The following is a 23387-nucleotide window of genomic DNA, read 5'->3' on the forward strand; positions in this document are numbered from 1 at the left end:
ATACTGAGTCTCTTGACCAGGTCTGAGGCTTAACAATTTTGTAGGACCCTTGGTCAAGAATCCTTGAAAACAGAGCATCATATAGCTGTGACTCAGAAAGCAGGCTTGAGTTACAATGAGTTACAATGCAACTGAACAGAGGAGACCGAAGACTAAATGTCCAGGAAAGAATGTTAAGAACTGCACCAGGCCACGGGCTCAGGCAACAGAAAGGGGAAATCGAGATAGGTGGATGGTTAATCAATTAAATTCAACCTCCCCAACCAGACTCCAGCAAAATCAGCTAAAGAAATCCAATTCAAAACCCTGAGATTACTTTACATAGTAACCTTCCAAAGGACTCAAAGAATTCAGACTGCCAGCGAAGCACATTCATTCAGGTCAGCTCCCACAAGAGCTCACTTAACCTCAGGTGCATATTAAGGAACTCTAGCATTTCTGTTCCACCCCACGCTGAGGCCCAAACCCAGTCTCTTCTTTCTACCTGTAGTATTCCAGAAATGTGATCTCCTTTCCATCAGACATTGTGAAGCTGTCTTTTGGAGTCTTATTCCAATCCACATCATCAACACGATAGGTGCGGTTGTTGTAGCGGGTGATAATGATACTGCCAACCAGCAGCTTGCTGCACTTGTCCTGGAAGTCTTCTTTGCTCTGCTGAAACATGGCTTGCCTTTGGAGAGAGGCGAGAGACTTCTGGATCACACTTGTATACACAGAGCAATATGCAATAGGCAAGAAAGAAGGGACTCAAGTAATGCAGGGGTCTAATAGTCTAATCACTGCTATGTGGCGCCAGAGGGAGGGCTCCAGCTATGGTGCTGGTGCTGCTGCTGCTGCTGGTGGTGCTGGTGGGTGTGGTTTTTCTTTTACTGGAGACTAAACTCAGGAACATTCTACCTCTGAGCTATACCCCCAGCCATATTTTACTTTTTAGAACCAGGGTCTAAGTTGCTGAGCCTTGCTCATTTGCTGAGGCCTGTGATCCTCCTGTCTTAGCCTTCCAAGTGCTAGGATTACAGGTGTGTGCCACCACTCTCGGCTGTCCCATTATGTTTTTAAGACATAATCTTTTCAACATTACAAAAACAAATTGACCAAAATAGTGGAAAGATAAAAACCATATTAAAAGCAGCAATAAGCCGGGCGTGGTGGCGCACGCTTGTAATCCCAGCATTCAGGAGGCTGAGACAGGAGGATCACGGTTTTCAGACAGCCTTAGCTGCTTAGTTAGGCCTTTTGCAACTCAGTGACCCCAGTTTCAAAATAAAGAATAAAAATTAGGGCTGGGGGTGTAGCTCGGAGGTTGAATGCCCCTGGGTTCCATCCCTGGTACTGTAAGGAAAAAAAAAAAAAGTATCAGTAAGCCAGGTGTGGTGGTGCATGCCTATAATCCCAGTACTTGGGAGGCTGAGACAGGAGGATTGCAGGTTTCAGCATCAGCCTCAGCAACTAAGTGAGACTCGGAGTAACCGAGAGAGATCCTGTTAGAAATAAAAAGAGGAATAGGGGTGTCGCTCGAAGGTAGAGAGCCCCTGGGTTGAGTCCCCATTACCATCACCAAAATAAATAAATAAAAATTTAAAAAGTGGTAACAAGGACCGAGAAAAGCGGGGCTTAAGAGCCCCGCTAACAACAAATCTCCATTACCACAAAATCAGCGCCTTTCATAGCCAGAAAACACCATCACCAGTGAAACAAAAAATCACCAGGCTCCAGAGAGAAAGCGGACTGAGAACAGAGCCACAGAGGAGATACACCAGCCTCGCGCCCGAGGACGCGCCATACTGCCGGAGGCACCGGCGAATTCACAGGACAGCTACAGCAAGCCGAGGTGAGCCACTGCGGAACAGCTAGGCGGGATTTCTCCGCGCAGAGAGCATCTAAAGCTCCCAGTGGCCGAGCTCAGCACACGCTGCAGAGATTCAGAGTAGAAATCAAAATCAAGAAGAAAAACGCCAGCCCCATAGCCGAGGGCATAGCAGTGGCGCCATATTGCCACCAGCGGCAGCAGCAGCGAATTCAGCGAGGCCAGTACAGCTACATCTGCCTACTCAAGAACAGTGAGTCAAATTGCGGGCCACAGAGGAGAAATCCCAGTACTAGACTCACTGGGACTTGACCCAGTGGGGGAGGGGCGGTGGCAGAGATATCACACCATAGGAGAACGTGCAACCTGGCACCCCCCACAGTCTAAAGCAGCCTCTATCGACTCTCTGGGTCGGAGACTCTGTGATAAAACCCAGTAAAGGAGTAGTGGGGTCCGAGATACTACTGACTCGAGATCCAGAACACCTTAAGGGAAGTCATAGTGACCCAAGGGAAGAACCCAGAGAAGGCACAAACATCGGAAATCATGGGAAAGAGGAATAATACTGGAGCAATCAATGCCCACAACCCCACAACATCAGAACCCGATAAAACAGAAAATCAGAGATTTCTAGAAGATCAAATCAGGAAAATAACTGTAGAAATAATAGAGGTGCTTCGAAAAGAACTCAGAGCCAAAAAGAGATAAAGGATGCAATTAATGAAGTAAAGGCCTCAATTCAAAGCACAAACAACCGATTAGAACACATGGAGAACAGAATCTCGCTCTTAGAAGATGAGCAATCCAAAAATGAACTCATAGTTTCTAATCTAGAAAAAAATATCCGACAGCAGGAATCTGATATTGAAGAAATATGGGCCCATTTTAAGAGAGCTAACCTAAGAATAATTGGAATAGAGGAGGGAAAAGAAAGTGAAACCAAAGGGATCAACAATCTCTTCAAAGAAATAATAGCAGAAAATTTTCCAAACATAGAGCAAGAGGTTGATACAAAGGTCCAGGAAACTTATAGAACTCCCTTTAGACAGGATCGGAGAAGAGGATCCCCACGCCACATAATTGTCAAAATGACCAATGTGGAAGCCAAGCAGAGAATCTTAAAGGCAACAAAAACAAAGGGCCAAGTGACATTCAGAGGCAAACCAATTAGAATCACTCCAGACTTCCCAAACCAAGTCATGAGAGCCAGAAGGGCTTGGAGTAACATATTCCAAACTCTGAAAGAAAACAACTTCCAGCCAAAAATTTCCTACCCAGCAAAACTTTCTATCAAATTAGATGGAAAAATAAGAAGCTTCCATGACAAACAGAAACTGAAGGAATTTATGTCTTCAAAACCAGCACTAGAGAAAATACTCAAAGAGATTAACTACAAAGAAGAAATAGGTAACACACACCAGAACCAGAGAAACAAGAGTTTCCATCCAACAGACAATTAAGATTGGTTATCTGTGGAGATTCATTATTTATGTTAGTCTTATACCTATCTCTAAATGGTATTGTTTGCCTTTATTGTTGTTAATTTTTAGGATTTCTAGTTGGAATATTAATATACCTTCAGATATAGCAATTGGAAATATTTTATCCCATTCTATTAGTAACTGTTAACTCTGTTTACATTGTCTTTGGATATACAATTTTTTTTTTTTAGGGAGTCTGTATACTCCTCTGTTGCCTGTGCCATTGAAATCATAACCAAGAAATCACTGCCAATTTAAATGTTGTGAGGTTTTATGACCCAGATTTTCTCCTAAAAGTTTATAGTCTTAAGATTTACATTTAGGTCTATTATCTATTTTGAGTTAATATTTGTATATGGGATTAGGTAAGGGTCCAATTTTATTCTTTTCCATGTAATTATTATTTTTTAACAATATTTAGTTAAAAGATTTATATTTCCACCACCAAATGTTCATGGAAACCTTGTCAAAAATAACTTGACAATATAGGGAAGAATTTAGCTCTAGGCTTTTATTTAACTCCAATGGTTTATATATCTGCCTTTAGAATAGTACTACACTGTTTCAATTATTGTAGCTTTATATGGTTTGAAATCAGAAAATATATATCTTCTAGCTTTGTTCTTTTTCAAGATCGTTTTGGGTACCGAGACTCCATATTACATATTAGGATAGATTTTTTTTCTGAAAAATAAGTACATAAATATATGATAGTTTCACCTAAAAAATAGAAAAAAATATTCTCTGGTAAGAAAGGAAGCAAAAAGAAATATTGAAATGTTATCTTTAAGTCATCAAAAGCTTGGTATCAGACAAATGAAACTGTTATGTGAGATTATCATTTTTAATTTTAGATAAATTGCCATAATACTAGATGTCAACTACTAAGCCAAGCATGGGAGGGAGGGATGGGGAGGGAATGGGGTGGGGATCGGGTGGGGGCTGACTGGGAAAAGTGTGCATGTATGTCTACAAAAGTATGTATCCTACTATGATGTATGAATACAGTGCACCAATAAAAAAAAAACGAGAAAAAAATAAAAATAAAAAGTGGTAACAAGCCAGGCTCAGTAGCACACACTTGTAATCCCAGTACTTTAGAGGCTGAGACAGGAGGATCACAGGTTCAAAGTTAGCCTCGGAAATTCAGTGAGACCCTCAGCAATTTAGCAAGACCCTATTTCAAATAAAAATTAAAAGGGCTGGGTATGAACTGGGTATGGTGGCATATGCTTGTAACGCCAGTACTTGGGGGCCTAAGACAGGAGAATCACAGGTTCAAGGACAGCCTCAGTAAGTAGTGAGATTCTCATCAACCTAGCAAGATCTTGTTTCAAAATAAAAAATAAAATATCCCTGGGGGTGCTGCTCAGAGGTAGAATGCCCCTGTTCAATCAGTACCACACAGACACACAGACACACACACACACACACACACACACCCAAAAAAAGAAAAGCTGGGAATGTAGATCAGAAGTAGAATGCCCTTTGGCTCAATCTCTAGTACCAAAAATATTAAATAAATAAATAAAAGTAGCAACAACAAATTAGTAAAATCCCCTGTATTCTGTAGAACAGGTATTATTTTTAATCATCAAAACATTTTTTGAGGGCTTATAATCCCAGGACTGGGGAGGCTGAGACAGGAGGATCACAGTGCACAGACAGCCCCAGCTACTGAGTGAGGCCCTTTGAAACTCAGTGAGATCCTGTTTCAATATAAATAATAAAAAATAGGGCTGGGGATGTAGCTTAGAGGTAGAATGCCCGAGTTCCATCCCCAGTACCGCAAAAAACAAAACAAAATTATTTTGGTACTGGGGATAGAACCCAGAGGCATTCTCCCTCCAAGTTATACCCCCAACCTGATTTTATTATTTGGAAACAGGGTCTCACTAAGTTGCAGAGGGCCTCACTAAATTGCTGAGGCTGGCTTCGAACCTGTGATCCTGTCTCAGCCTGCACCACCACTCCTGGCTAACACTTATTATTTTGCATTTTGTATCATCATTACTAGGACACAGTCTGCAAGAGGAACAAGGAAAAGAGTCTTTAAACTATGTTTGCCCTTTCCTTGCTAGAGGAAATTACTTTCTCAGTACTCTTCAAAAGGCAGACGCTGCCTACATACGATGTTAAAGGTGCGGAGATGAACTGACGAGCAATAAATATCCTCGTGATTAACCTGTGTGACAGGGCCATGACCAAGGCAGCGCAGGAAACTCACGGAAATGTGTAAAGACGCTGGGCAGTCAAGCAGCACTTGGCTGGGAGGTAATACTCTAGGCATGGGGGGTGATCAGGGACTGGGGCTGGGGGTGAGGCCACCCTGCATTTTATAACCCTCATCAGAGATGCACAGCACCCATAGCCAGGTCAAGTTCTGCAAAGAGCGGAAGCAGAGAAACCTTTAGTTTACCTAGCTCCAACTCACTTAACCACAGATTCCTTCCCACCCTTTTACAACTTGTACCACACTGAATACCTATTATGATCCTGGGTAAACAGTATTCTGCAGAACCTGCTTTAAGAAAGCCTGTGGTTAAGTAAAAACCCATCAGAAGCTGCAACACTGACTATAGACTCTGGGGCCAAAATGCCTGGACTCGGAATTTGGTTCTGCCACTTCCTAGCTTGTGAAATACTAAGCAAGTTATTTGACCTCTTTGTGCCTCGGTTTCCTCCTGAGAAAGCGGGATTAGTACAAGGACCTAATTCATGGTGTTGAGAGAACAAAATGACTATATATGTATATATGTATATACACACACACACACACACACACACACACACACACACACACACACGATACTCAGAACTGTGCTCATCCAAAATAATAAAAGTCTGTATTTGCAACACTATCATTGCTAATACTATCATGAGTGATTAATACACACCAGATGCACACTGTATGTTTGACATTTTATTTATTTCTTTTTGTGGTACTGGGGATTGAGACCCCAGGATTATTCTATCTCTGAGCTACACCCAAAGCCCTATTTTCTTTTTTATTTGGAAGCAGGGTCGCACTAAGTTGCTGAGAGCCTCACTATAAGCTGCAGAGGCTGCTCAACCAGCGCATCTGCGCTCCTCCTGTTTCATCCTCCCATGTACTAGCTTCCTTCCTTCCTTCCTTTCTTTCTTTCTTTCTTTTTTTTTTTTTTTTTTTGTGGTACTGGGGGTGGAACCCAGGGGCTTTCTACCTCCGAGCTCTACTCCCAGACCTATTTTATACTTTATTTGGAAACAAGGTCTAAGTTGCTGAGAGCTAAGTAAGTAGCTGATGCTGGTTTCGAACCTGTGCAATCCTCATGTCTCCACCTCCCAAGTACTGAGATTACAAGTGTGCGCCACCACGCCTGGCCATGTACTGGGTTTCTTACAGGCATGGCCTACCTAAACAAGCTTAGCATGTTTGATTTTTTTTTTTTTTGCGTGTCTGGAGATGGAGCCCAGGGGCATTTGACCTCCGAGCTCCACCCCCTGTCCTATTTTTTATTCTTTATTTTGAAACCGGGTCTCACTGAGTTGCAGAGGGCCTCACTAAGTAGCTGAGGTTGTCCGCGAACCACGATCCTCCGGTCTCAGCCTCCCGAATGCCGGGATTACAAGTGTGTGTCACCACACCCGGCAAGTTTTACTTTTAATTCTAAAATATATATAAATGGAAACCAGGTGTAGTTGCACATGGCTGAAATCCCAGTATTCGGTTGTAAACCTGTGATTCTTCTGTTTCAGCCTCCCATGTACTGGGATTTTTATAGGCATGTGCCACCAAGCCCAGCATGTTTGACATTTTAAATGAATGGATTACTTGAATTAGTTATCAAGGCTCTTGGGAGACTGGAACAGGAGAATAGCCAGTTCAAGGACAGTCTCAGCAACTTAATAAGACTCTCACAACCTAGTAAAACCCCGTTTCAAAATGTGTGTGTATACACACACACACACACACACACACACACACACACACAATCTCATAAAGGCTCCCTGTCTTTTAAGTTTGTAAAATGTCACCTTTTTTAGTCCATATCCCAGGGTCAATGACAGCTGTGTCACTGATCTTATTTATTTTTTGTGGTGCTGGGGACAGAACCGAAGGGGCTTTCTACCTTTGGGCTACACCCCCAGACCTATTTTCTATTTTATTTAGAAACAGGGTCTCACTAAGTTGCTGAGGGCCTTACTAAATAGCTGAGGCTGAATTCAAACCTGCGCAGTCCTCCTGTCTTCAAGTCACTGATCTTAAAGCTGCTTCCTCTCTGTGGCTAGAATCTGAGACACAGGCTACACGTCTTAGATGACCTCAGTGCTTTAGTGCTTTCTTTTGTATTTGTCATGAGCTTGCTGAAGTCAAAGCCCTGACTGCACCCTGGAAGAATTTCTGCCTTTTTTTTTAAAGGCACACTACTGTCCTCCCTCTTTTATTATCTTTTTCTTTTAGGCACCCAGTCAGTACTTGGGAGGCTGAGACAGGAGGATCGCAGGTTCACGGCCAGCCTCAGCAACTTGTGAGGCCCTCTGCAACTCTGTGAGATCCTGTTTCAAAATAAAAAAATAGAGCTGGGTGTGGTTGCACATATTTGTAATCTCAGCATTCAGGAGGCTGAAACAGGAGGATCACAATTTGTGGACAGCCTCAGCTACTTAGTGAGGCTATCTGCAACTTAGTGAGACCCTGTTTTTAAATAAAATAGAAAATAGGTCTGGGGGTGTAGCTCAGAGGTCTAATGCCCCTGGGTTCCATCCCCCCCAAAAAAATGTATGATACAATGCACCAATAAAAACTTTAAAAAAATTACACCAGAGCCAGACATAACAGCACTCATCTCTACTGCCAGCAGCTGGGAGGCTGATGCAAGAAGATCATTTGAAGTCAGAAGTTTGAGGCTAGCCTAGATAAGAGCTTTAGGTCCTACTTAAAAAAATTACAGTGGGCAAAGTGCACATGGAGCATTTTCTGTACAGACCACATGAATGCTAGGTCAAAAAACAGGCTCGGCACACTCAAAAGGCCACAGGAAATAGAGAGCATGTCCTCTGACCACAATCAAGTAAATTTAGGAATCGGTAACAGAAGGAAACCTGGGGCTCAATACCCCAAAACACACATTCCCATAATCAAAAGGAGTAAGTCTCACAAGAATAGGAAGAAGCAAGATTCCTGGTCTACGCTGACCCAGCAGCTCCACGGCAGGCTTGGCGGTGACTGGCACATAGGAAAAGACCAGTACGGACCCTCTAGTTCCTGGGGATGCACCCTCAGTGATGTTAGCTTCTGAATGACTATCAAGAACCCAACTCAATAACTGAGCCAGTTTTTCTGTCTCCTTCGGGTCAGTCTGGATGAGATTTCTGATCCCTGGCTAGGCGGGACCTTGGTCCCTTGCCAGTGTTGAAGAAGGCATAGAAGACAGGCTGTCACCTTCATCAACTGTTAGAGTAAGAGATCCAAGTCGCGGGGCGGGAGGATGAAGTGCAATAGGAAAAACAAAAAATAATAGATAAAAAAGGAGACAAACTGGAGCCGAAGCAGGAATTATAGTTTTAAAATTCAGCCAGGCATGGTGGCACGTGCTGTAATCCTATTACTTGGAAGGCTGAGACAGGAGGATCACAAGGTTTGTGGCCAGCCTCAGCTACTTAGTGAGGCCCTTTACAACTCAGTGAGACCGTGTTTCAAAATAAAGAAGAAAAACTAGGACTGGGGGTGTAGCTCAGAGGTATAATGCCCCTGGGTTCTACCCCCAGTACCGCAAGAAAATAAATAAATAAATACTGGAAAACCAGGTATGGTGCCACATGTTTGTAATGCCAGTACTTGGGAGGCTGAAACAGGAGGATTGCAAGTTTGCAGTTAGCATCAAAGCAACTTAGTGAGATCCTATAAAAAAAGAACAACTATCGTTGTCCACAAATGGATGTCCATAAATCAGAACCTTCATACACTGCTCAATGGGAATGTAAAATTTTTTAAATGGCTAAACAGATATCTACACAAGAAATGACAGCACATGTCTAAACCAAATGTGTATGTGATACATTACTCATAATAGAAAAAAGGTAAAAACTCAAATGTCCTTCAACAAATGGGTAAACAAAATATAATGTGTATCAATACAGTAAAATATTAGCCACAAGAGAAGTGACATACTCATAAATTCTATGACATAATCAACCTTAAAAACATCATACCAAGAGAAAGAATATTATACAGATGGATTCCATTCATATGAAATGTTTGGAAAAAATAGAAAGTAAATTAGTATTGCCCAGGTCAAGGGACCAGGCAGGACTAGGAAGCGATGGTGAAGGGGATGAAAGCCCAGAATGAGCACACATTTTCTTTCTGGGGTAAGAAAGCATTCTAAAACTGTAGCGAACCTGCCTGTAATACCACTATTGAGGGAGCAGAGGCAGGAGGATCACAAGTTTGAGGCCAGCTTGAGCACCTCACCAAAACCTTTCCTCAAAATAACATAAGGCTGGAAATGTAGCTCGGCGCTGACCTGGCATGAGCAAGGCTCTGGGTTCGATCTCTAGTATGGAAAAAAAAAGTGACACCCCTTTCTCAACCTCCTCTGCTGGTTGGACACATCAGGAAGCCCAGCCGTGACCCGGGGGAGAGGGCTACGCGAGGGCCAGGCAGCAGGGACCCTGGGGAGTGAAGAGCCCTTCTGTCTATGCACTCTACATCAGGCTCCTCCAAGGCCGCCTCCCAACCAGGCTCCAACTTCTGGCTTCTGGCTGTCTGTGTCCAACTCTGTACTGTCCAGTTTTAGAAAGAATCCTACTAAGTTGGTTTAGCCAGAATCCCTACCCTGGATATCTGATCACCTTCCATATCTGATCAAAATCCTCAACCCATGATCCCCTAAGTGATAACTCATCTCCTGCCTGCCTGCCACAGAATCGCCGCACACCCCGGATGTTTTCTGCTAGTAACTTTCTACCCACTGACCCCACACTGCTTCTTGGCTAGGAATTTCTACTCTTCCTTGTGTTCAGAATTGAATCCAATTTTCTCCTTCACTGCAAAACCCCTCTGCAGTGGTCTCTACGCAGCCTCAAGTAACTAAGTGTCATGACTTTTTAAGATAGAACACAGCCGGGCATGGTGGTGCACACTTCAAATCCCAGTACTTGGAGGTTGAGACAGGAGGATAACAGGTTCCAGGACAGCCTCAGCAAGTAGTGAGACTTTCAGCAACCTACTGAGACCCTGTTTCTAAATAAGAAATAAAATTTTAAAACAGGGCTGGAGGTGTAGTATAGACGTAGAATGCTCCTGGGTTCAATCCTCAGTGCCACAAAGAGTCAGAGAGACACATACAGAGACAGAGAGAGAAAGAGAAAGAGAGAGAGAGGAAAAACACAATTAGAGATACTGGAGTTTGTTTTGGTTCTAGGGATTGAACCAATGGGCATTCACCTCCAAGCTACACGTCTGGCCCTTTTTATTTTTATTTTTTTAATGAAACAGGGTATTGCTAACTTGCTGAAGGTCTCACTAAATTGGGTAGAATGGCCTGAGACTTGCAATTCTCCTGTTTCAGCCTCCCAAGTACTGTTATTATAGGTGTGCACCTGGCTTAATACAACGAAACTTTAGAAACTCAAAGATAGAAATAAATGATTTAAAGGGGAGCAGCAGCCCTGGTGGTTAATTTGTCAAGAGCAACAAGAGTCAGCCAGAAGAGTACGGAAATTCTCAAAACGTCAACATGTTGAAAGAAAGTATCTGGCAAAGTCAGGGTGGGAGAGGGTGGATCTGAGACAGTGCCCAGACTCCAGAAAGCAACCAGGCAACTGACGGCCATGGGTCACCAGAGTCTAAGATGGTACTGAGTTCTGTGGGGATGGGCCGGTAAATGAATTACTGTTGCAGGGCGCGGTGGGTACTCTGAAGTCCCAGTACTCTGGAGCCTGAGACAGGAGGATCTTGGGTAAAGACCAGCCTGACTGAGCAACTTAGCCAGGCCCTCAGCAACTCAGCGAAACCCTGTTTCAAAATAAAAAATAAACCGGGGGTGGTGGTGCACACTTGTAATATCAGCATTCAGGAGGCTGAGACAGGAGGATCGCGGTTCGCAGACAGCCTCAGCTACTTAGTGAGGCCTTCTGCAACTTAGTGAGGCCTTCTGCAACTTAGTGAGACCCTGTTTCAAGATAAAGAATAAAAAAATAGGGTGGGGGTGTAGCTCAGAGGTCGAATACTCCTGGATTGCATCCCCAGATCCAAATAAAATAAAACAAAATAAATTTAAAAAGACTAAAAAAATTGGCCTGGGGGTGTACTTCAGAGGTACAAAGCCCCCAGTACCAAAAAAAAAAAAAAAATAGGGCTAGGAGTATAGTTCAGAAGTGGAACACCCCTGAGTTCAATCCCCAGAACTGCAAAATTAAATAAATAAATAAATAAATAAATAAATAAATAAATAAATAAATTGATGATGAAGCCGGGCGTGGTGGTGGCGTACGCTTGTAATCCCAGCATTCGGGAGGTGGAGACTAGGATCATGGTTTGCAGACAGCCTCAAATACTTAGCAAGGCCTTTGCAACTTAGTGAGACCCTATTTCAAAATGAAGAATAAAAAATAGGGCAGGGGATGTAGCTCGGAGGTACAATGCCCCTGGGTTCCATCCCCAGACAGACCCGCAAAAATAAATAAATAAATACAAATACAAATACAAATACAAACAAATAAGTAAATAAAAAGACTAAAAATACAGGGCTGGGGTTGTGGCTTGAAGGTACAATGCCCCTGGGTTCCATCCCCGGTACCACAAAAAAGAAAAAAAAAAAAAAGGAGTACAGCAACGTATAGCATTAACCTTCTTTGAAAAACACTTGGCTCACTGTCATAAGCAAACCATTCCCTGGTGATAAAGGGAAAAGTTATCCTGTTTCTAAAGATTAAGCTTTCTTTTTTGTTAATCTTTGCCCCCTGTTTTATTTTCTCATTTTGAAAACAGAGTCTAAGTTGCTAAGAGCCTCACTAAATTTCTAAGGCTACCTCCGAGCCTGTGATCCTCCCTCTGGTCTCGGCCTCCCCAAGTACTGGGATGACGGGCGTGTGCCACCACACGGGGCCAAGGCCAAGTGCTGACCCCCAGGAAAACAACTGTTGTTTTTCTGTTTCCAGGGCCCAGAGAGCACAAGGGCTCAGGGGTGAAGGCGGTGGCAGCCGCAGGTTCCGGACGGCCAAGGCCATCCTTGCTCAGCTGCGCTGAGAACCAGGGTCACGCACACCCCGCAGCTGTGTGGGGCACAACGGGGTGATGCCTGACACGGCTCAAAGCTGGACCTAACTTATTTAAACCACCCAAGAAATATGCTTCCTCAAAGCACAGCACGTGTGTGTTTGGAAGCCTATTTTAGAAGGATTTAGGGACAAGGCCTTGCTACATTCATTTGGTTCTTTTAATCCACTCTACAATGAAAAATACAAACAGAACACTGACTACTCTGTATTATGACCAGCTACTACTGAACTTTCCCCGAATCCCCCACATGCTGAAGGTCAATCCGACCAACCACTCACATGACATCCAGCACAGAATCATTCCGAATGACCTTGTGGGAGACGTCAGCTAGCAGGAAGAGCCCTCCATCTGTCCTGCGGATGCTGGCTGCGTAGCCGGGCCAGATCTGCAATCTGAATGGAGAGGCGGCCTTTGCCCTTGGGTTCCAAAAGGAGCGAGGCCACTCTGGGCCCCCTGGGAAACAGTAAGTTGAACTGATACTGCCCCCAAATGAGGAAGCCCCAGGAAGCAAATTAAATAAGCCAACATTAGTAAGTCACTAAAAATCTAAATAAACTAGAGAACAAATTAGTAAGTTACTAAAAATCTAAATAAATAGAGATTTAACGGATTGTATTCACTACCATAAAATACTGTTGAAATTTTTATCTTAAGTATGACAGTCACAATAAAAATTTTATTTCCAGAATACTTAAAAGAAGGGAAAACCAACCTGTGCTGTTGTAGCACCATAGCACTTGTGGGGTCATAGAAGTTTCTTCCCACAAGCTTCATGTCTAAAAGTTTCATTACCCTGAAAGAGAGACAGGAATGCATTGACTTTTGTCTTCTCTTTTGCAGTGGGGATGGAATCCAGGGCTTCGTATGCTAACCCAGTGCTCCACCACTGAGCCCCATCTCCAGCCCTGAAGTAGGTTTTCTAATAGAACAGTAATAAAATTAAACGCCACTAGTTTTAGCTATGGTTTCCTTTTGAAGCTGAAAAGGTCAGAAATGTTTGCACTTTGAATCCAAAGACATTCTGTCTCTGAGATATCCCTCAGCCCTATTTTGTATTTTGTTTGTTTGTTTGTTTGTTTATTTATTGGTGGTACTGGGAATGGAACCCAGGGGCCTTCTACCTCCGGGCTATAATCCCAGACCTATTTTATATTTTATTTGGAAACAGGGTCTCTTAAACCAGCTGAGGCTGGCTTCGAACCTGCACGATCCTCCTGTCAACCTCCCAAGCGCAAGGATTACAAGCGTGCACCACCACGCCCGGCTTCGTTTTTTATTTTGAAACAGGGTATCGCTAAGTTGCAGAGGCCTAAGTTGCCAAGACTAAGTAGGAACCTGTGGTCCTCACCTCCCACGTACTAAGATTACAGGTGTGCACTACCACACCCAGCTTTTATGTTAAGAACAATCTTGCTAGAGCCAGACGCGGTGGCGCACGCTTGTAATCCAAGCATTCAGGAGGCTGAGACCCAAGCAAAGATCGCAGTTCGTGGACAGCCTCAGCTACTTAGTGAAGCCCTCTGCAACTCAGTGAGACCTAGTTTCAAAATAAAGAATAAAAAATTAGGGCAGGGGGTGTAACTTAGAGGTCGAATGTCCCTGGGTTCCATCTCTAGACCTGAAAAAAAATCTTGCTAAAAATAAAAGTTATCAAAGTTACCTTAAAGTATGTGTGGCTGATTGCAGACTTTCCTATCTACAAGCTAACCAAACACTGCATTATTTCCCAGGCTCAGTTTATATTATCTTTCGCCAATAACTAAAGATAGCACAACAAAGCCAGTTTTCAAATTAACAGTCTGGCAAAAAAATTATGGCAGGTCAGCTTACCAGGTAGAAATTAAGTTCTGTTTCACTGAAAAAGAGAGAATTTGGGAATAATAGCTGTAATAAAATTAAGAGTCTCAAAAGCTGCTCAACAATTACAAGCTATCTACATTTTCAAAATTCCAGGGACTAGAAAAATTCTCCCAATAATTTATTTTGTATATTATCTCTTTGAGTAATCCCTAGCAACATGATTGAATATAGAATATAAATATATGCTTTTTGCCGGGCATGGTGGCGCACGCTTGTAATTCCAGTATTTGGGAGGCTGAGACAGGAGGATCATGCAGGTTCATAGCTGGCCTCAGCTACTGAGTGAGGCTCTCAGCAACTTAGTGAGACCCTGTTTCCAAATACAATATAAAATGGGTCTGGGAGTGTATCCCGGAGGTAGAAAGCCCCTGGGTTCCACCCCAGTACTACCAAACAAAATGTGTGTGTGTGTGTGTGTGTGTGTGTGTGTGTGTGTGTGTGTGTGCGTGCTTTTAAAGTTCTTAGACTGACTCAAGTACCCATCCCCTATCCTGTTATCTCCAAACCTAACTTCATCTAGCTAACCCTAACCTGTCATGTGTGAGATCATTAGTTTAGCCTCAATACCATCCACTTACCACATCCTTCCAAACCCACCTATAGATACTAAACATACTGCCATCCAAGCTTCTTCTTTTTCTTCTTTTTTTTTTATTATTAGGGATTGAACCCAGGGACAATCTACCTCCAAGCTACACCTCCAGTCCTTTTTAATTTGAAGCAGGGTCTCACAAAGTTGCTGAGGCTGGCCTCAAACCTGTGATCCTCCTGCCACAGCCTCCCAAGCACTGGGATCACAGGCGCACCAACACGCCCAGCTTCATTCAGGCTTCCTGAAGAGCACTGTTGCACATAAGGAAGCTAAAGCAATGAGAGACTGCAACTGCTTCCTCACCGCCGGAAGACCACATTGTAGAAGGGAATGCACAAGTCGGAACAGGGCTCCAGGATCTTGGTCAACTGGATCTTAATGCTGATCTCCGCATCGTCAGTTTTCCTTTGACTTTTTAACTCAAGAACCTAAGACACAAAAATATACAAGAAGAAATGACTAACATATCCTAATCTAATCCAACTGTGTTCAAGACAACACCAAAATACGTTTCCTTTTCTTTTGTGTGTGTGTGTGTGTGTGTGTGTGTGTGTGTGTGTGTGTGTGTTTTACTGGAAATGGAACCCGGGGATGCCCTACCACTGGGCTATACCCCAGTTCTTTTTATTTAATGCAGTACTGGGGATGGAACCCAGGGTCATGGACCTCTGAGCTACAGCCCCTGCCCTATTTTTTATTCTTTATTTTGAAAACGGGCCTCACTGAGTAGCTGAGGCTGTCCACGAGCTGTGATCCTCCAGTCTCAGCCTCCCGAATGCTGGGATTACAAGCGTGCACCACCATGCCCAGTACTAATTTTTAACAGGCTCTGGCTATGTTGCCCAGGCTGGCCTTGAGCTTAAAATCCCCCTGCCTCAGCCTCCTGAGTAGCTGGAATCACAGCATAGCAATTAAGACTTAAGAAATTATTTGGTAAAAGAAACCCAATAAACTTGGGCGTTGGTGTTTGAGCCACTCCCTGTCACTGGGGTCAAAGGCTTCCAGCTACTTCTCTTAAATGAGGAAGTTCCTCTGGAAGATCACCAGCAGAAGGATTTCTGCTCTGATCTGCAGAAATCTGCCAGCCTGCTAAGAGTGAGAGGGTTCAACCCAATGTGCAGGAGGTCTGTGGGTTCCCACCACTCAGAACAGCACAGCACTCGTGTTCCACCCAAAGGACATTTCCCACTGGGTCTCACTTGTTGTAGCTTAACAGGCAGATAGAGAATAGATCCATCAAAAGCAGTGACGTTTCCGGTGACAGTCTGATGGTCCTTCAACATGCCAAACCTCATGCTTTTGCACTCCACGTTGGGGCTGAAAAATAACAAAGAGGACTGTGCTTCAAGTTGGCTCGAGGAGCAATCTACTAGAGCGAGCAGCTCCCGGTCATTTGTAACAGTGCCCCATCTAGTGGTCGTATTTATGAATTACACAGCTGACTGAAGATGCAGTGGACTCAAGGGACAGCTGCTCACCACAGACACCAGAAAACTAAGTAAAAATAAAAACATTCTTCTTTTTGTGTGTGACCTGAGATTTAACACAGGGCAGCCTACTTCATAGATACACTCCATCCCTTTTTTTCTTTTTAATTCTGAAGGAGGGTCTCACTAAATTGCTGAGGGGCTTGCTAAGTTGCTAAGGCTGGTCTTGAACCTGCCATTTCCCTGTCTCAGCCTCCCAGGTATTTTTGGATACAGGCATGCTCCACTGACCGAGCCTAGCTCTAAGCAATTCTTAATTCCAACCTAAGGACAATTGTCACAACATGTCAATATCCAGTCTTCCAGTCTTCAGACCAGAAGATCACAGAACTTATGTAAAAGCCAAAGAGTGAATATTTTAGGCTTAGTGAGCCATTCCAGGCTTGTACTCTCCTGTCCACTAGCACAAAATCAGTCACAGACAATATATAAACTAACTAGTGTAGCTATATGCCAATAAAACTTTATTACAAAAACTGGTGGTGGGCCAGGTTTGACCTTTGAACCAACTGTGGTTTGCCAATCCCTATTCTAGAATCTTCAGAGAGATGCTTTTTTAAAGTGCTTTAGTGGGGCGTGATGGCGCCTGCTTGTAATCCCCATGCTTGGGAGGCGGAGACAGGAGGATCGCGCAGGTTCCAAGCCAGCCGCGCTGGCTTAAGAGACTCTGTTTCCAGAAATAAAAAAGTATAAAATAGGTCTGGAGGTATAGCCCAGAGGTAGAAGGGCTTCCAGGAACCCCAGTAGCACATAAATAAATAAATAAATAAATAAATAAATAAATAAATAAATAAATAAATAAATAATAAAGTGCCTTAAAAATACACACACACACATTCAAGCCGGGCATGGTGGTGCAGTTGTAATCCCCACGCTTGGGAGGCTGAGACAGGAGGATAGTGCAGGTTCAAAGCCAGCCTCAGCTGGCTTAACAGACCCTGTTTCCAAGTAAAATATAAAACATAGTGAGGAGGTAGAAAGGAAGTAGGCAGATAGGGAAGAGACCTTGGTAGAAAAAAACTTAATTTCCTGAGGGGGGACAAATACTAATTAACTTCCAAGGCTCCTAAAAGAGACCAGCTCTTCCAAGGTTCAGAGATAAGAATGACCAAAGCTTCACAAAACCATCTGTTTACTCATCAACAAACCCAGGAGACATCACTGGGGCAAGTCTGACATTCCTACTGAAAGGAGACCCCTCAAAAGACATGCAAATACCCTATGCAAATTTTAAGAACTGCTTCCCAGACTCCAACTAACAGAGGACATGCAGACATATATAAACCCCTAGAGCAGTCACCAGGACGGTTACCCACTCTGGGAACCCCTCCCCATTAGGGAGCTTCTCTCTTGCAGGTCTCATTAGCTTTGAGAGAAGGTGGAGTGCAACTGAAGGCACTTGGCCCGGGATATACTCGGGTAGTGACCTGAAGGCCTCTGCTGGACATCAAGGCCGACCAGGGCCCCTAGGAGTGACCTGCACTTCTTTTCTGGCAGATGGCGTGGACTTTGGGAGAAAGCAGCTTGCAACTGAAGGCATTCAGCTTGGGCTACCCTCAAGTATTGTCCTGAAGGCAGCTGCTGGACTTCAGAGTTCCGACAGCCCCTTAAGGGTGTTCGGCCACTTTTTCCTATTCCCTGTTGCTTCCAATAAACCTTTTACTCCCCTTCCTGCGGTCTTTGGGTGTCATTCTTCACTCACTGCAGACAAGAATCCAGTAAGGAAACGCTGAGTTTCATCTCAAGAAACTCCATTTCATCTTAAGGAAACACTGTGTTTCTTCTCAAGAAAACCCATTTGATAGGTCTGGGAGTATAGCCCGGAGGTAGAAGGCCCCTGGGTTCCATCCAGTACCACCAAACCAAACCAAACAAAACAAACCACATTCTAGAGCCAGGTGTCATGGCACACACTTGTAATCCCAGCATTTGGGAGGCTGAGACAGGAGGATCGCAGGTTTGCAAGCAGCCTCAGCTACTTAGCGAGGCCCCTCACAACTCAGTGAGACCCTGTTTCAAAAAATAGAAAGACTAAAGTATAGGACCAGGGAGGTAGAATGACCCTGGGTCCCATCCCTAGTACCACAAAAGGAAAAGGTGGGGGGGGGGTGGCTGGGGGTGCAGCTCAGAAGTAGAATGGCCCTGGGTTCAATCCCCAGTAAAACACATTCACACACAAAACAAAGCAGAATTCAAACCATTTTTCTGTCATGGCAATTTCAACTACTGTTTCTGTTTTTGCAACACTGGGAATTGAACCCAGGCCCTGTGCATGCTAGGCAGGCACTCTACTACTGAGCTATATGCCCAGTTCCAATTTCAACTTCTTTTTATTTGATTCACTGTCACAAGTCTTACAGCTCTGAGGAAACTCAGCAGCTACTTTATACAACGAGTGCCCTATTATTTCACAATAACACATAATCTTGTCCTATAACTGCACAGTATGAACAAACCCAAGGCTAAAACGGGCCAAGGATGCTCAAGAACTGCAACGAGGCAGTCATTCAGCAGTCAGCCCTATAATTAAACACACACATGCTAACATCTCACTTCTTCAGAAAAAATCATATATAAGTTGAGTATACCTTATCTGAAAATATTGGGGATCATACATGTTTTACATTTCAGAATACTGCATATAAGTAATAAAATCTCTTGGCAATGGGACCCAATTCTAAATATAAAAATCATTTATGTTTTATATATACCTTATACACATAGGCCAAAGGTGATTTTATACAATATTATTTATAATTTGGGGGTATAGGGTATACTCATTCGAGTCATCCCCTCATGCCATTTTGGCATGGGGCTGTATTTCTATTTTCTGTATTTCTCTCTTTCTAATAAACTTCTTTAAATCTTCAAAAAAAAAATTGGGGGGTGTGAAACAGTTTCCTGGTGTGGAATTTTCCACTTAAAGCACCATGTTGGTGCTCAAAAGGGTTCAGATTTTGGGAGGATTTCAGATTTTGAAAGCTCAACCTATACACACATAAGCTACTCTCTGAACACAGTATGTGCCCTCATGTACTCCAGGGAAGCTGCAAGCCGGTCCTCTGACACATCTGCCCAGCTCCCTCACTGACCTGGGATCACCTGCACACTGGGGCTCCGCAGACCCAGAGGACCATCTCAGACCTGCAATCACATCTTTTCCTCAGCCCAGTCAATGCCAAGAGACCTGTGAGGAATCACACAGGCCCCTCTACGTCTCCTTAATGTTTGTGGATCCATTGATGAACCTCAAAGAAAGTATTCCCTTTCTGTTGTCCCCACTTCTCCTTCCTGGCTCTGCCCTTCCCCAGGCGCATGTGCTCCGCTCTGCTTTCTTACCCCTGGTGAGGCGACCCGGCTGCTCTATTTAAGTACAATTTCTTCTTCATTCCATTCTCATATTACACACACACACACACACACACACACACACACACACACACACACACGAGAGAGAGAGAGAGAGAGAGAGAGAGAGAGAGAGAGAAATACTACATAGCCTTTAAAAATGAGAATGCAAGAAATCCTAAAACGAAGAAATTCTATCATTTCTAACATGGATAAACCTGTAAGTCATTGTGCCATGTGAAATAAGCCAACTACTATGTGAACCTATAAAACTATGTGCTAAACTGGGCGTGGTGGCACACACTTGTAATCCGCATTCGGGAGGCTGAGACTGGAAGATCGCAGTTCAGAGACAGCCTCAGCCACTTGGTGAAGCCCTTTGCAACTCAGTGAAAACTTGTTTCAAAAATAAAAAGACTAAAAAATAGGGCTAAGGGTGTAGCTCAGAGGTAGAATGCCCCTGGGTTCCATCTCCAGTACCAAAGGAAAAAAAAAAATCAGACTTCTTCAGGCAGGTGAAGTAGAGCACACCTGTAATCCCAGTACTTGGATGGCTGAGATAGGAGGATCAAAGGTTCAAGGGCAGCCTCAGCAAGTAGTGAAATTATCATCAATCCTAGGAGACTCTGTTTTACAATAATAAAACAGGGCTGAGGTGTAACTCAGAGGAAGAATGCTCCTGGGTTCAATTCCTAGTATTATACATGCATTAAAAAAAATCAGACTTCTAGCCAGGTGCAAGTGACCATGCCTGTAATCCCAGTACTTGGGAGCCTGAGACAGGAGTATCAAAGTAGTGAGACTCAGAAACATAGTGTGACTATTCCAAAACAAAAACATAAAATTGGGCTGAGAGTTTAACTAGAAAGTAGAAACACACATACATAAAATATACATGTATTTATATTAATATTCATGTTATACACAAATATACATACATATATAAGTGTATATATTTGTGCTACTGGGGATTGAACCCAGGAGCATTCTACCTCTGAGCTATACCCCCAGCCCTATTTTTTATTTTGAAACAGGGTCTCACTAAGTGCCAGTAGCTGAGGCTAGTGGCAAACCTGTGATCCTCCTATCTCAGCCTTGTACTGGGATTACAAGCATGCAATAAAAATGTTAAGAGGCCTGAGGTTATAGCTCAGAGGTAGAATGTCTCTGGGTTCCATCCCTAGGACCACAAAAATTAAAAATAAAAATAAAAGGAAAAGGAAAAATCACCCTTCCACTGGGCATGGTGGCACACACCTATAATCCTAGTACTTGGGAGGCTGAGGCAGGAGGATCACAAGTTCCAAGTCAGCCTCAGCAACTTAGAGACCCTTGGAAATAGAGCAGGACCCTGTTTCAAAATAAAAAATAAAAAAGGCTGTCAAATGTTTATGATGACACTGGCAGGAAGGATTCAGGTTTTGTGGGATGTGGCTCTCATACCACTAAGGAGAATGGGAGTAAGAAAATATAAAATTACACACTCAACATAAGTCAAAAGGTCACGAAAGGAACCCACTCAAGCAAAAGGCTCTGGACTTCAGCTTCATTCTTTTCACATTAAATCCACTTTTGCTTCCCACAGAAATCGGCACCTATTAGGTTAAAATCGGTATTGGTAATATAACTAAAAATATACCCAGAAAAAAATATTAACTTTAAACTTCCTGTGAGGATCTGGCTACAGGCCCTGCTGCATGGGGAAGCTCGTCAGGAATTACACAGAATGTATTCGAGTAATCCAGGGAGCTACATCCTTCCTGCCCGACAGCAAGAGAGCAAAACAGAACCAGAGCTGTGAGTACCTGAAGGTCACGTGGTACTGGTACACCGCTTCATTATGGCACTGTATCTTGATGAGGTTCAGTCCCAAACACTGAGGTGTTCCTTTGGATCCTCGCTTCACAAGAGCCTCTCTGGAAAATAAACATGCCAAAGCGCTGGCCTGAGCGAGGGCACACCCAGCCCGGCCCACAAGAAGCAGAAGCAGGAGAGTCCTGCTGGGCCTGGGAGTTTGAGACCAGCCTGGGCAAAGCATCCACATATACAAAAACAAACAAGTCACACCCACAAGAAAAAGACTAAGGCAAGTAATATATACTCACCCTTCACTTAACAGGTACAAGAACCAAGATGTACAAAAGCAAGCTTTGAGGTACAGAAGATAAATCCTTGGCAATATCTAATTAAACTGATTAGAACAGATACTACACTTCATCTTAGCCAAAAGGCTAAGAAGGGATGATGACATCATCTACTTAGATAGGCGAGGCCACCTACTAGGAGCAGTACCGGAATAAATGAGGCCGGCTAAGAATAAAGAGTCGGTTCTATGGAGAAAGATGAAATGCTATATAGTATTTCTTCCAAATGTCTTGCTGATCATCAACATAACAAAGAACTCTGAAATGGGTGTGAAATGACGGCCATGGGTCCAACTCAGGTACCTACTTCTGTACACATTCACTGGTAAACCTACTACACTTCATCAGGAATTGGTGTGTGTGTGTGTGTGTGTGTGTGTGTGTGTGTGCACGCACACGCACATGTGTTAGTTACTGGAGATTGAACCTAGGCACTTACTACCATGAGCTCCACCCCCAGCTCTTTTTCTGTTTTGAGACAGGGTCTCCCTAAGCTGCCGGAGCTGGTTGAGCCTGCAATCCTCCAGTCTCAGCCTCCCAAGTGTTGGGATTACAGGCGTGCACCACCATGCTCAGCTTTACCTTTTTGTTAATCTCCCAGGGACAACTGTGGACCCAAAGGCAGAGATGGGAGGCCCCTTCCCCTCAGTCCCCTGCAGCAAAGACGGCGAGAGACTTACTTTTCCCTGTACTCCACAATCAGGGCAGGAGGCTGATCTGGAGAGGGCACTGCGGCCAGGGGCGGGGGCAGGGGAGGAGACAGGCGTGGGGCATCCAGGGCTGCCAGGCCCACCGCACCTGGAGGCCTGTCTACTCCTCTTCCGAGCCCTCCAGTTGCTCTTCCCAGTGGTAATAAAGAGGGGTCCAAAGTCCCTCTTCCAAGCACTCTGAAATGGTGGAGAGGGAAGCAAATCAGACTCTCCATGTTTTGATCCATGCTTCATCAACCGCAGATTCCCAGTCTGCCATGCTGCCACCATGGCGTGTGGGGTGCTGGGCCAATCCAGGGGGGCAGTAGTAGCTTCAGGTGCAACTGGGGCTGCTGCATAAAACAGGACGGTGGAAGCACGGGGGTGGGGGGTACTGAGTAATTTTGTTTTTTTTTTCTGAAAAGGGGGCAGTAAGCTGGTAATTTGTAAATCTGTGATCATTCCCAGGTCTACACTCTCTTTGGAGAGGCCAGAGAGAGAGAGAGAGAGAGAGAGAGTAAACCTGGGAATTCTCGCAGCCTTGGGATTCTCTAAGAATCACGACTCATTGACCCAGCTACTGATAATTACCAGTACCATCTTCCACGGTAGAATCAAGAAGAGTGTGAGTCACCCATGTACAAGAACCTCTACCATCAGGGTAACTTGTTAAGGGGCAAAGGAAATTGTGAATGACCTGGTGGAGAG

At 43.9% G+C, this 23387-nt stretch overlaps 1 protein-coding gene across 1 annotated transcript in view; it reads right to left on the reverse strand.

Moving 5' to 3' along the window:
* Window positions 1–23387, reverse strand: part of PIWIL2 (piwi like RNA-mediated gene silencing 2) — a gene marked incomplete at both ends in the record, with an annotated part of 57223 nt that overhangs the window by 28644 nt on the left and 5192 nt on the right. Inside the window, 7 exons of the mRNA XM_080710672.1 lie at window positions 485–673; window positions 12838–12951; window positions 13272–13352; window positions 15315–15439; window positions 16211–16328; window positions 21652–21762; window positions 22671–22877. Of these exons, the coding sequence (XP_080566798.1) occupies window positions 485–673; window positions 12838–12951; window positions 13272–13352; window positions 15315–15439; window positions 16211–16328; window positions 21652–21762; window positions 22671–22877 (945 nt within the window). The remainder of the gene's footprint in view (window positions 1–484; window positions 674–12837; window positions 12952–13271; window positions 13353–15314; window positions 15440–16210; window positions 16329–21651; window positions 21763–22670; window positions 22878–23387) is intronic.

This window comes from Muscardinus avellanarius, assembly GCF_963383645.1.
Source record: "Muscardinus avellanarius genome assembly, chromosome: 14".
NCBI classification, from domain to species: domain Eukaryota; kingdom Metazoa; phylum Chordata; class Mammalia; order Rodentia; family Gliridae; genus Muscardinus; species Muscardinus avellanarius.